General features: G+C 42.3%; 1 protein-coding gene across 1 annotated transcript in view; it reads left to right on the top strand.

The window, feature by feature from the left end:
• LOC122823131 (RNA polymerase II elongation factor ELL-like) overlaps window positions 1-13,202 on the top strand; it is a 35,323-nt gene that overhangs the window by 3,733 nt on the left and 18,388 nt on the right. Inside the window, exon 3 of the mRNA XM_044102424.1 lies at window positions 430-477. Within this exon, the coding sequence (XP_043958359.1) occupies window positions 430-477 (48 nt within the window). The remainder of the gene's footprint in view (window positions 1-429; window positions 478-13,202) is intronic.

Raw genomic sequence — 13,202 nt, 5'->3', positions numbered from 1 at the left:
TGTAGATATTTTTATTATATTTGCCGCTTTTGGCAGCATAAACGCCACAGAGTCTCTGCTGACAGTCTACAGCTGCTTGTTTCTGCGCTTTCCCCCCCTCCTGAACCAGTCTCCCTGACACACGGGGGAAGTGGGAGAGAACCCTGTGATTATCTTAAAAAAAAAAAAAAAGGCTCAGTTGTTTCTTTGAAACTCCTATTAATGTCAGAAGATCTCAGTGTAGAAACGCGGATGCTTATCTGATCTGAAAAGCAGGCTGCTTTGTCTCATAATTAGCTCCAACCTTTGAGAAGCATTATTGATTGTGTAACATCAACTTCCATTTAAACTGATTACAGCATGGCTGTGTTTACTGTACAGAATCTAGAGAATTTACTTTGCACTAAAGCTGAGATTAATTGCCCCTTCCTTTTCCTCTCTTTCCTGCAGGGAGTTTTGCAAAATGAGACATCCATCTGCTTTAAAGGAAACCACGGGGTAAGTTTTTTTATTTTGTTTCATTATTATTATATTATTTTCATTTCTATGTCTTAGTTTCACGTGCATGCCGAAGAAACACTTTTAAAGCCTTTCTACTGTAATTGGGAGTGGTTTACCCTTCTGCAGCTTACCGTAGCTGATTTGCTTCAATGGATAAATCTGCATTACAGGACAAGTGGGAGTGTTTAAAAAGAGAGGCAGCCATCTCTTCTTATGTAAGAAAAATAAATAAAATCCAGTCATTTTTTTCTTCGGACGTGATGCCGGCTCTCGGCGGCAGATGGGAGCCATGCAGGTTACTGGGTCAGGCCGATGACTGTGCAGGGGGATTTGTTGGGTCAGCAAGCGGTGCTGGGAACAGGGCGAAGCAGGGGAAGACAGAGGGGAGCAAAGGCAATGTTGGAGCTGGAGTCAACCTGAGCAGTTGTCGATGAGTCAGAGTTATCTGGTTAAATTATTCACACTTTTTAACGTCTCGTCACAAACTTGAGCTTCAGCTTTTCCAATGCGATGGCGTTCAGCCCCCCTCATCCGCCTCTTCTCTGCAGTTTTGTCTCTGGTTTGCACATGCGGTAATCGATTTCTTTTTGCCGATGTCTTTGACGAGGCTCAGTCAGATGGGGCGGAGAGTGTCTGTGAGTATCAAAGTGAAAGCCTTGCCTCGAGTAGGTTTAAGTCTGGACTTTGACTAGGCCATTCTGACATATGCTTATGTTTTGATCTAAGGTAGGCGTGGCCAATCTTCACACAAGAGTGGTTTCATTGTGACAACAGCTAACTCTACCTGTTGATGTTTTGCTTTCTTTTTATTTATTTTTTTCTCCACTGAAGGTTCCAAAATAATAAAACTACTTTTCCTTTGTCACGACGAGTTATGGGAATAGTTTGCCAAGTGAGATTGTAACATGTTCCAGTCCTAAAGTGTTTCCACGCTTGTTTGTTTTTTAGTAGCCTTATTAATGAAGGCTACTTTTATAAATTGTCCGTTGGTTTGTAGTTTGGTTTTAAATAATTATTGCAGTGTATTTTCACCAATTTGTGATCTGTTAAATCATACTTGTTCACATCAATCTGTCCAGGAACTGCAGGTGGAAACTGGCGTTTTTTGTTGTTTTGTTGGGGGGTTTTTTTTCGCTAAAACCTGGTATCATGCATCTCTCCTTTCTAAAAGGTTAATGAAATGTTTTACATTCTTAGTGTACATAAATGGAGTATAAATTTCATGACAGCTGTAATAAACATTTAATATCTTTAAGAATATGCTTAGGTGTGTTTGTGCTGCTTAGCAGTAAGATGACGCGTCTTCTTGTAACCGTTTTCCTGAAGTCGTCTTCGTAATAATCGGTAAGTTGTTCTTCATCACGGTTTGTCTTTGTTCGATTTTTTTGTTTGTTTGTATTTTTCTTTAGGAGCTTTGTAGGAGATCGTATGGCTTTCTTTAGCTGCCAGAGCCCTTGCAATATATTGCCAAGAAGGACTGCAATGAACTTAAAACTTTTTTTTTTCTTCAATCATCACTTTTATTGGATAAATACCAGAAGATATTACAATAAACTTTTGAGATCATCTTTCCATGTTGCTACTGAAGAAAAGCCTCCTCACAGCATGATGCTGCCACCACATTTCACGTTGGGGGTCGATCTAGTCCGGTTGTTCTGCAGTGTTACATTTTCAACTACATTTAGCTCTTCATATTTAGGACAAGGATTTTTTTTGTTTGTTTGTTTGTATGAGGAGAACAACTTTACCAACACATTTGCTGTATTTCCTGCAGGACCTCCTTTAACTATATATGCTACTTGTTTAATCCTGATGAAACAAATGATGCCTGAAGGACAAAATGTGGGAGAAAAAGAAGAGGCAATGTTCCCAAAGCTCTCTGTGTCAGATTTGAGACATAATATCTCACCAGCCTGTCTTTGTCTCTTGGGATGTCGGCGCTGGATCTGCAGTAAACAGCCTGAACTGTGTGTGTTTTGACTTGAGCTGGGAGCAGCTGTGTCCTTGGGGAATAGTTACTTTTCAGTCAGTGCTAATTGCCCGGGCTGCTTCGAAAGAGTTGCAGCCCCCCTGCCTGTCACGACAAAATGCTTCAAAACTCGAGTGGTGGCGAGTTTTGAAAGGGGCTCGGTGTGCAATCATCAGACCGGTTAAACCTGACGAGGTGTCTGAGTGGGAAAGTGTTTGCTTTCTTCTGGAAAGTTTCCGTTTAAAAACTAAATAGTCCCTGTTTTAAGTGAGGATATTAAACCTGCAATGCTGAAGGTGTTACGTAGGGTTTCCTGACAGTTCTGTGTACAGGTAAAAAGGAAGTCGGCTTCTTCTTCTTTCTTGTTTCCTTTGGTCCTGAGGGAGATGTGTCTCTGGAAGTCCCAGAGTTACAGAGCGTTGATATCGATATGTGTAGCGTTAAGGTCAGAATTATACACAGCTCTGATGAAATCACACCAAACTAAATATTTCCACGACAATTGATCAGGATATTTTAATGATTCGTTGAATCGCAACGAGCTAAATAATTTCCAGTTGCGTGATGGTTTGTTTTTTTGTGTCGTCCTCTTTTCTCTTTTTCTACCAAAAACTGGATGCCAAAAGTCTTGTGTGTTGGTCTCAACAATTGGAAGGGCAATTTTATTCGCAGAGACGTCAGTATCCGTTTTATTTGTCGCTTTTGTAAAGCCATTTGGGCTATTTAAAATGTCTTCATTTTAAATACCCAGTGTTAAATATTGGTTAGAAATTAAAGTTGATTGATCTTCAAGAAATTGTACTTGCATTATTTTTCCATTACCATTATATCACTTGAAAATGGTCTCAAAACCATTTTCATTTTCACCAGGAGACAAGTTCTGTTGGAAGCAAATTTGAGTGTGGCCTTATAAAGTTTGGAGAGAAAAATAATCAGAGATGTCAACAAAAATCTACGGGTCTCCGTCAAGGTGACTGTTGCTGAGCTTCTTCATCATGGAGGACTTAGGGTGGTAAAGGTCAAAGTTTACGCCTGAACAATTTGCCATGGGATTAGGGCTGGTATGTACAGTGATCCCTCGGTTTTCGCGGGTGTTATGTCCCTAAATGAACCCGTGAAAGGCGAAATCCGCGAAGTAGGAACCTTTATTTTTTTTTAAACAATTATTATACAATGAAATACTCCATAATACATTTAAAACAAAGAACAAAACCTTTTTTACCGGGCCAAGCATTTGTTTAACAAATAAAAGTAACTACTGTATAAACATTCTTCTTTTTCTTACAAATAACTACTATCCTGACAAATAATAATTTTAATCATCAATATGAAGTGAAGGCTTCAAATTGCGGAGATCAGCAATTTGATCTCCCACCGCGACCCGAGTCATTGGATTAGAACGGGAAAAAATGATTATGAAAAAAAATACAAAGTGCAGTTGGACAAATAGTGATTGGCCTGTATTTCACTGCTCTTCTGACTCCGTCCACTCTGTCGCGTTTTTGTCTTCTGAAGCCGCGGTGCTGGTGTGTTTGTTCTGGAGAAGAACATAGTCATCGGTAGCTGCTGTCGCTCTTTTTTCTTCTGGGCAAAAAGGTTCTTATAAACCGACATGCCACCGTCGATTATGTTAAATTTGGCAAGCTGTCTTTACGTACGTGTACATATTAAACCTCCACGTTATTGACATAGCGGAGAGACTGTTTAGCCAATCAGAATGCAGAACACAATGCACAATGCAAATCCACGAAGCAGCGAGACCGTGAAGGGTGAACCGCGATATAGCGAGGGATCACTGTACCTCAAGAGAAATGTGCCAACCTAGTGAAGAACTGCAAAGAGAAGCAGTCGTAAAAGTTTCCTATGATTTCGTCAGCTAAAGAATTAAAGCTAGAAGCTAATAATTCTAGCTTTAATTTCACTGGGATTTTATGTGACCGATCTACAAAACGTTCCTCCTAACTGGTATTTGGTTTTCCGACGTTTCTGCAAAAGTCTGGACATATAGGTTAGTATTGTCATTGTTTCTGAAGTTAGAGAAAGATCTCCAAACATTCAGAGTGTTGAGTGGGACCTTTTCTGTTGTTTGTTTGTTTTGTTTTTTTAAGTATTGGAGCAAAAGTCACACCCCTCCCAGTATGTAGCACAGAGGCCTAAGGTTAATATCCAAATGAATGTTTAGAGGTAATTACAGGAGCTGTAGTTCTCCTGATTACAGACTGAGGCATCATGACTTGTGTTTGCATTAGCTTTCGCCGTCTGCTCGGCTCAGACATCGACGAGTGTTTGTGTCTGGAGCAGAGGCACTTCATTGGTACCATGAGGAGGAACGCTGCTGTGAACTCTGCCCTGCTCCTGTTTTCACCTTACTCCCTGGTTTGACTCTCGCCTTCTGTGTGTATAATTATGTGCCTTAAAGCTGTCTTCTCTGCATGTGTGCAGATTGCTATGGCGAATAACGTGAAAACACCACGGTTTTACCACATGGCTGTATTTAGGAGGCACGAGTCAAACAAGCTGATGTCCTCTGGGTAATTAGTAGGGCTGTCTGCTCCGGCTGCATGATCGACAACTGCTGTTTTAAAACAGTTACTTTAATAAGACCGATGAATATATCCTGTTACATATGAGGTTCCTCGTTGGTGTCCTGAAGACGCATTTTACAAACTGGAAGGTTTTCCCAAGATCAGTACTGATTGCCGTCTCATTCAGTCACAACCATAAAAGACAGAAGTGATAAATAGTTCTCATCACTTTTATTGGTACCACAAAATATCGTGATAAAACATCTGTCGGTGTATTTAGCAACATTTCAAGCAACAAAATCAGAATCGGCAAGTCTGGCTCTTTAAAGAAGCTACGATTGGGGCACCCCTTCCGCTTCATCTGGCATTTTTAAACCTCGGAAGCAGGATGGCAAAAACTTTATACACGCCTCTGAAACCACTTTCCCAAGCCTGTTTCGTCACTCATTTTAAAGATGTATTTATTGGCGGTGAGCTGTGTGTGGATGGTTGGTTTTGCGGACAAACTGTTTGTTTGTCCTGGACGATGTGAAGACGTGAATTCTTCGTGCGCCACCTCCTTCGTCCCGCCGTGCTCCAGCTAAAAGCAGCTCCTCCACGTGTTCCTGTGGAGTTGGAATGGACGTGTTCGTCGCTTGGTCTACTGTTGGCGTACACGAGTTTTAAAGGAAGGGTTTGTTTCTGCCTGTGTGCCTTCACGCTGGCTGTGCCGCGACCCTGACAGTGCCCTCTGATTGTGTGCTGTCGCCTCTGATTTGAATAACAATGAGGAGGGGAATGCAGGCTATGCGGTGTCACCCTGCCTGGATCTCCCAAAATGAATCCAGTTTTTCATCCTAATGCGCTGCCGTCAGCCCCGAAGCGCGGTGGCCTCGCCTCGGGGCTCGTTTGTGCCCAGAGCGATAGAAGAATCCCCACTGCGAGTCCAATCATCTGGAAGCTAACGCTAAGCATGCTCCAAACGCACGCTAAAGATTTCAAATTGGTATTTTTTTGAATGCTTACATTTACATCCCTTAAATATTTTCACATTTCTAGTGATACAACCCAAAAACTACTTTATTTTTTGCTTTTGCTTTTTTTTTTTTTTTTTTTAAGGATTCTACGTTAAAGACCAACACAGAGTAGTGCACATTTTTATAGTGGAAGCAAAATGATCCAGGGTTTCAAAAAAAATCTTAAACGTGTGGCATGCTAGAACCAGGACAAGTTGTTCAATTTTCAAGTCTTGGTCCCAGATTCGTAATTAGATAAAGGTCCCGACTTTGACTAGGCCATTTGAACACGTATAGTAAAAGTGCCTGGATCTAAACCACTGCTCTTTAGCTCTGGCTGTAAGTTTATTATCATGGTCCTGCTGGATGATGAAGCTCTGCTCTGGTTTAAAGTTTGTTTATTTAACTTTATCCATTTTCACAATCAAATCTGACCAGCTTTCCCACAGCATGATACTGCCACTCTTAAGTGTTACCGTGGCGGCAGTGTGTATGCACTTAGTTTTCCAGCACAAATTAGCTTTTGGCATGCTAGCCAGAAATGTCAGTTTTGGTATCATCTCACCAGAACTTCAACTTCACAGCTACCCACTATTTATTTGTCTATTACATAAATCAATACAATGCTTTCATACTTTAAAGTTGGTGATTTTTTTAATGTGGCAAAATGTGGAAAAGAAGTTAAACACTTTAGAAGGACACTGTAAAATATTTGCCAACATATAGTCTTGGATTGCTACTTTTGTACAAAAATTACATGCAAGTGTTATTTTTACACTGAAATACTGCTTTCTCTGCATTTTAATAATCTCTTTATCATGCGTATTTCGCCCGGTGAAACCACTCCCAAAGAGTTACATAATTGGCATCGGCCAACAAGTGTCAAGTTGTTTTGGGATTATGACGGGGGGAGGAGGTTCTGGTGCCGCTTCTCAAACACCAGGAATGAAAATCTCTTTGCACTGACTGGATTACCTGTTGGCTTTTTGAGGCAAACCTGAGACGAACCTCTCCTCGACACGCTTGAAATATGTCCTCCTGCGTCTGATTAAGCTGCGTGAGCATATCTGGGCTTGCTGAGGAATGAGTCTTGTATAATTGCCTTGTGTAAAAAGCTCACTGTATAACTTAATGAGACCCCAAACCTCTCCGTATCCCAACACGTGTGGCGTCCCACTCAAACGTCGTCAGGTGCTCGTTTTTTTTTTTTTTTCAGTTGTGCAGCTACCGACTGCAGCTCTGCAAAATTGCAAATGAAAAAGGAATGGAAGGTGATTACAGGCTGGGACTTGATTACATGCACTGTCTCCCACTCATGGCAGCCACATTAATCACCCCGATGTCGCCATGTGAAACTCGGCGAGAGAGAGGAGACTCTCTCCGCCGCTCCGTGCTTCAAGGGGCCAACCGAGAGGCTCATAAAACACGTGGCTCGCCTTTAAACGTGAGCCCATTTCTCGCCGCTGCGCTGATCGCCGTCTCTCCTCCCTGCATCTAGAAACACAGACGCACATTGTGTTTGGCATCTCTGCCCTCCATTGTAGCCGTGTTGGTGGTGGTAGGGTGGGGTGGAGGGCTCTTGTCTCTAGTGGCATGTGTCAACTTGTGGTCCTGGGAACAATTCGCCTCTTTTGTTTGCAGTGAGATGATGAGAAGTGGCGTTTACTGAAGTGTGGCGAGGATGTATGTGTGTGTGCGTGTGTGTGTGTGTGTGTGTGTGTGTGTGTGTGTGTCTTTCTGAGGCAGGGGTGAGGATGTTTGCTCATCGTCCGACTCGGCCTCTCCGCCTCCTTGTCTTTCTAACGAGTGACGGTAAGGCTGATTATGTCCTGCTGAGGGAAGCTGGAGCTGAGCCCTGCTTTGGCTCGCGTTGGATTAACACACTCTCACTCGCAGATTTTGCATTAGCTGTGGCCGGCCTGGAGTGACCCGTCTCCCCAGGATTCCCCCTCCATTGATAGCTAACAGGGGATGGTGGCGGCAGGTTTTGCACGTCTTCCCTGACCTCCCCCGTCCGCCACGAAAGGGGGCGGGGAGAGCCCACTCCAGAGCCGGGGAGGCGGGGACAAAAGATGGGCTGTTTTCAGAGGGCCATTACTCAGGGCTGCAGAGGATGTGGAAACAATGGCCTGCAGGAGATCTACACCCAAACCCTCACATTCAACCGAAAAGCTCACAGGAAACATGATCCCCCATGCACCGACGGCAGTTTCTCACAGGTTTATGCTCTGGTGAAGCCCTTCCACCTTCTGCATGTGGCAACGTTTCTGACGGTTAAGAGAGAACTGCAGATCATCTGAGATTGTGTCGCCATCAGGCACAGGCTGTCAGAAGATTCTCACAATATGAGAACCTTAGAAAGATCACAATAAAAACGTGTAAAATGATTGACTTGCTTTTGTCTTAAACGGAAAGTTTGAACTAAACCTTTGACCTTAATAAAACAAAACATGAATGGAATCCACGTGAATTATAAAATATGTTATTGGATGTATGGATTTCTATTTTAGGTATTTGTGGTGAAGGTTTTCAGCACACCAACATGAATGTTGGTGTGCAGATTCACAAATATGTTTTGTATTTATAATAATAATACTGTTGTGGTGCTGCACAATTGGTAGAGCTGTTGCCTTGCAGCAAGACGGTCCTGGATTCAATTCCTGGCCCGGGGTCTTTTTGCATGGAGTTTGCATGTTCTCCCTGTGCATGTTGGGTTCTCTCCGGGTTCTCCGGCTTCCTCACACATATTGATATCGGAAATCAATATGATATCAGCCAAAAAAGAAGTATCGGATTATATCGGCCCGCTTCTCAACTCTCTGATGAAAACACATCTATTGATGTTCCAGCATTTAGTCTGTTCCAGCTTTTAGTTTGTTCCAGCATTTAGTCCGTTCCAGCTTTTAGTTTGTTAACAGCATTTAGTCTGTTCCAGCTTTTAGTTTGTTCCAGCATTTAGTCCGTTCCAGCTTTTAGTTTGTTAACAGCATTTAGTCCGTTCCAGCTTTTAGTTTGTTCCAGCATTTAGTCCGTTCCAGCTTTTAGTCCGATCCAGCTTTTAGTCCGTTCCAGCATTTAGTCCGTTCCAGCTTTTAGTCCGTTCCAGCATTTACTTCGTTCCAGCATTTAGTCCGTTCCAGCTTTTAGTCCGTTCCAGCATTTACTTCGTTCCAGCATTTACTTCGTTCCAGCATTTAGTCCGTTCCAGCTTTTAGTCCGTTCCAGCATTTACTTCGTTCCAGCATTTACTTCGTTCCAGCATTTAGTCCGTTCCAGCATTTAGTTTGTTCCAGCATTTCCAGCTTTTAGTCCGTTCCAGCATTTAGTTCGTTCCAGCATTTAGTCCTCCCCAGTATTTCTATCCAGCAGCATCCTGCATACAGACCCACTGGCAAATTTATTGTTGATTATTATTCTTTTGTTTCGGTAATTTCATTTGATCGACTTTTCTAACATTCCACACTACTAAATAAGTAGTAAAAATATGTATGATTTGTGCTGGTATTGTACCGGGTCAGTACCATATTGACCAGTACTCAGTAATATCGATAACGTATTGGAAGTGAAAAAGTTGTATCAGGACACCCCTAATAAATCCGGTGGACCTCTGGCATTTATAGAAACTCCACTTTCTACTGCGCTTGATCTTGTATCTAATTATTATATCTCTAGTAAAGGTTGAAGATCGAAGGGAGGCTTTTTTTGTTGTTTTGAAACTCTTTTTGAAACCTCACCAAGCCTCAACGCCAAACGCCGGCTGTGATGTCAGCTAATTTGCATCCAGAGCTGGTAACTGATATCCGATCACAAACCGTCACTCAGGACATTGGCCTCTTCACTTGACCTGGAAGCAGATTGCCTGATGTTTAATCTGCCTCTCGCTCACTTACAACTGGTTCCTCTTTGCAGTGACGTTGCACTTTGGCAAAGTCTTGAAGCCGATTCGTCCTGCAACCAGGAAACCTCCGGATGTTGCATCAAAAATTTCAGATGATGTGAATTTTACAGCCTAGAATTAAATTAACCAAACCGTCAAATCAGAGTACAACATGAGTAAAGGTTAGACGATTAAAGGGTTAGATTCTTTCCCTTTTTTTCCCAGTTTTTATGGAACGATTTTTATAAGGTTTCTGTTTCTCTGAATTGCGTTCAGGATCTTCATGTCGGGCTTGAGGCATTTGGTCCATCTGAGTTATTACGTTAAACACATCGCACTGTATCAGTTTAAAAGTGTGAAAACCACATTGATGAATGAATAGCAGAGCAGATGCATTTTACACTGTGGACAAAAACTTGAGGAATTTTACTTTTAATTTTACTTTTCAAAAAAAAGGCGGGGCGTGCTGTGCTGGCGTAGGGGATAGCGTGACCCGCATTTGGAGGCCTTGAGTCCTTGACGCGGCCGTCGCGGGTTCGATTCCCGGACCCGACGACATTTACCGCATGTCTTCCCCCGTCTTCTTCCCCCTTTCCTGTCAGCCTACTGTCATATAAGGGACACTAGAGCCCACAAAAAGACCCCCTGGTGGGAGGAAAAAAAAAAAAAAAGAAAAAGGTTCACTAGCAGAAGTTGGGTTTAGCATTTGAAACATAACGGTTGTCAGATTCTCCCTTCGCTTGCTTTGGAAATGTTCCCCTTGGCCTCCTGGCCCTTCATTAAGTTCCTTAAATAGACCCCAGCTATGGATTTCACCATTTCATTTTCTCAGTGCGCTGCTCATTTAAAGATTAGAAATAACCCGCAGATTCTCTGAATATTTTTAACTCAAAAGGAATTCCATAAATGTTTCATCGTTCATGGTGAGTTAAGTGCAGAAACCGCCAGGTTCTTCTATTTCAGACCTCCTCTTTGGGTTATAGGGATTGCTGTGTGTGTGTGTGTGGGTGTGTGTGTGTGCTCCACTCTGGTGTGGGCCCCGGTTGCTGGGAATTGAGAGTGCTTGTTGTAGTTCCCACAGCAGGAGTGAAGAAATATGGCAGCGGAGGCCGTATGAGCAGTCGCCAGAAGATAAATGCCAGCCAGTGCTTCTTTGTGTGGTTCACGGCAGGACGCTCAGAGCTGCAGGGATCCTGGGACGGCGCACACAACCATCCAGTGAACGCAGAACATGAATTATCGAATGTTGCTGCAGGAACGTCTTATAACATTCAGGTTATTTACCTAGCAGCAGGTTTCTGTCCACAGGCAATGCGATGGACAACACCTGACGCTGCTAACCAGCAGAATTAAGTGAAGTCAAACAACCTGCTTGGAAAGTTCAATTTTTGAGTTATTGTCCCTTTCAAATGGAATTACATCCTGTTATCTTTTGTCACATAATGACTTTAACTTGTTTTGGTGTGGTATACCAACACAACGAAGTTCAAAACTGCAAATCTGTGAAAAGTAGTTTCTAAAATAAACAATAAAGCATGATGTCGATCAGAGCATATAGCATAGAATTAGACTGACTAGATCTGCCCTCAAGGGTCAGGCTTGTTACCTGATCTAGATTTATTTTTTTCAATATCGGGACCAATAACATATTAATATGCATCTACGCTTCTGACGTTCACACGCTTGAAACCCGAGCAAAGTAGGTCCTAGAAAAGGGTGCCATGGTGCCACGTAAACGTTGCCAGTGGAAAACCTTTATAATCACACAGAGCCATTTTGAAATTTATTATACAGGCTTTCGTATGCAAATGGCTTTTGGTCTTTGCTGCTTACCGAGCTGCATGCCGTACACCGACCACATCCAAACGTGACGAGCTCTCCCTGCATCTGAAGGCTAACCGCTCCACTCCAACATAAGACACACCTGACACTATGAGGTTTTAAACTCTTGTGGGAATCAGCCTGATTAACACATAAACACCCAGACCGAACTGAGCTGTTGGCCTTTTTTAGACTTTAAATGCACGCGTCACTCAGAGGCTGTCCAGAGGCGAAGCCACTACACAATCACATGGATACATTTTTTTTGTTTGTTTTTTAAGATCAACCTGTAGCGCTGGAGCTCAGTTTGGATGAATTCCTGTGGTGACAGCCTGCTTGTAAAGACATGTGCAGCGAGCTGATAAGAAAATAGGAGGCAACGTCCCTGTTGCTCCGCTGCAAACTTGTGACAAAATGTCAAAGGTGATCCTTGTAGGCAAATTCTGCATGTGTGGAGCTAAAACATTGGTTTCAACTTTTTTCTTGTTCTTTTTCTTTACGGCTTTGCTTTACTATTCGAGTCGTTCTTTTCCAGTCGGCGTTGTTTGTTGGCATAACTCCAGAGCTTATGCGCTGCGTTTACTTTCAGAGGAATGGATATTTGCATGCTTTAAAACGGAGCGCAGAGGCAGCAGGCTCTGCATTAGCAAGTTCACGCAGATAATCATTTTTATTTTCAAATGTCGCCATTTATAACATGATGAGAAAACAAATGGAAAAAAAAAAAAGAATCAGCCGCAAAACCTGTCGAGTGTTCAGGTTTGAATTTATTATGAATTTTCTCTGGTCTGCAGCAGGATAAAAATTGTACATATCCATTTCCTCTATTCCTGTTTGATTAAACTTGCTGCAGAGAAACTATTCTGCCATCAGCAGGATTCTGACTGCCCTGTTGGAAAATGGATTGTGTCCAACATTCAGTTGTATTTGTCACTATTAGTGGTAAGATTGAGTAATTTTTTGTTTTCAGCGTTTCACCTTCTTTCCGCAATACGCCAATATCAACGGCATCCAAACAGATCCTCAGCATGACGCTTCCACCACCATGCTTGACAGATGGTTCAGGGTTTTTAGTCTAATATCGGTTTCATGTTGCTGGAAGTTTTCTTTAATGTAAAGCTGAGGATTTTAGTCAAACTCCAAAGTGTTGACTTCAGAAAGAGGGGCTTATTTTTAAGTCTGAACCTGTTGGTGTAAAACCGGCTTCATTCTGGATCAATTCTGCCTCCATTGCTCCTAAACTTTTTGACCAATTGTCTTTCACGTGTGGAGGTGATGGCTTGTGTGAGAGGGTTGAACCTTGGACACACTTTGGTGTTCAAACAGGACAGTGATCCCAAAAACTCACCAAAATGAGTTTTAAAATGGAGAAAGCAGACAACAGTAGTAGTAAAAAAAAAATTGTGTGTGCGATTACAAAGTTCAAGTTATGAACCTCTTTATTCAGCAGCTGTGTGTGAAGAACATTTTACAACATTTTCCACAAATAATTGAAGATATGCATGAGAATAATTTTAAATAAATAATATATATAT

This window comes from Gambusia affinis, linkage group LG02, assembly GCF_019740435.1.
Source record: "Gambusia affinis linkage group LG02, SWU_Gaff_1.0, whole genome shotgun sequence".
NCBI lineage: Eukaryota > Metazoa > Chordata > Actinopteri > Cyprinodontiformes > Poeciliidae > Gambusia > Gambusia affinis.
This window is presented reverse-complemented; position numbering and strand designations above follow the sequence as displayed.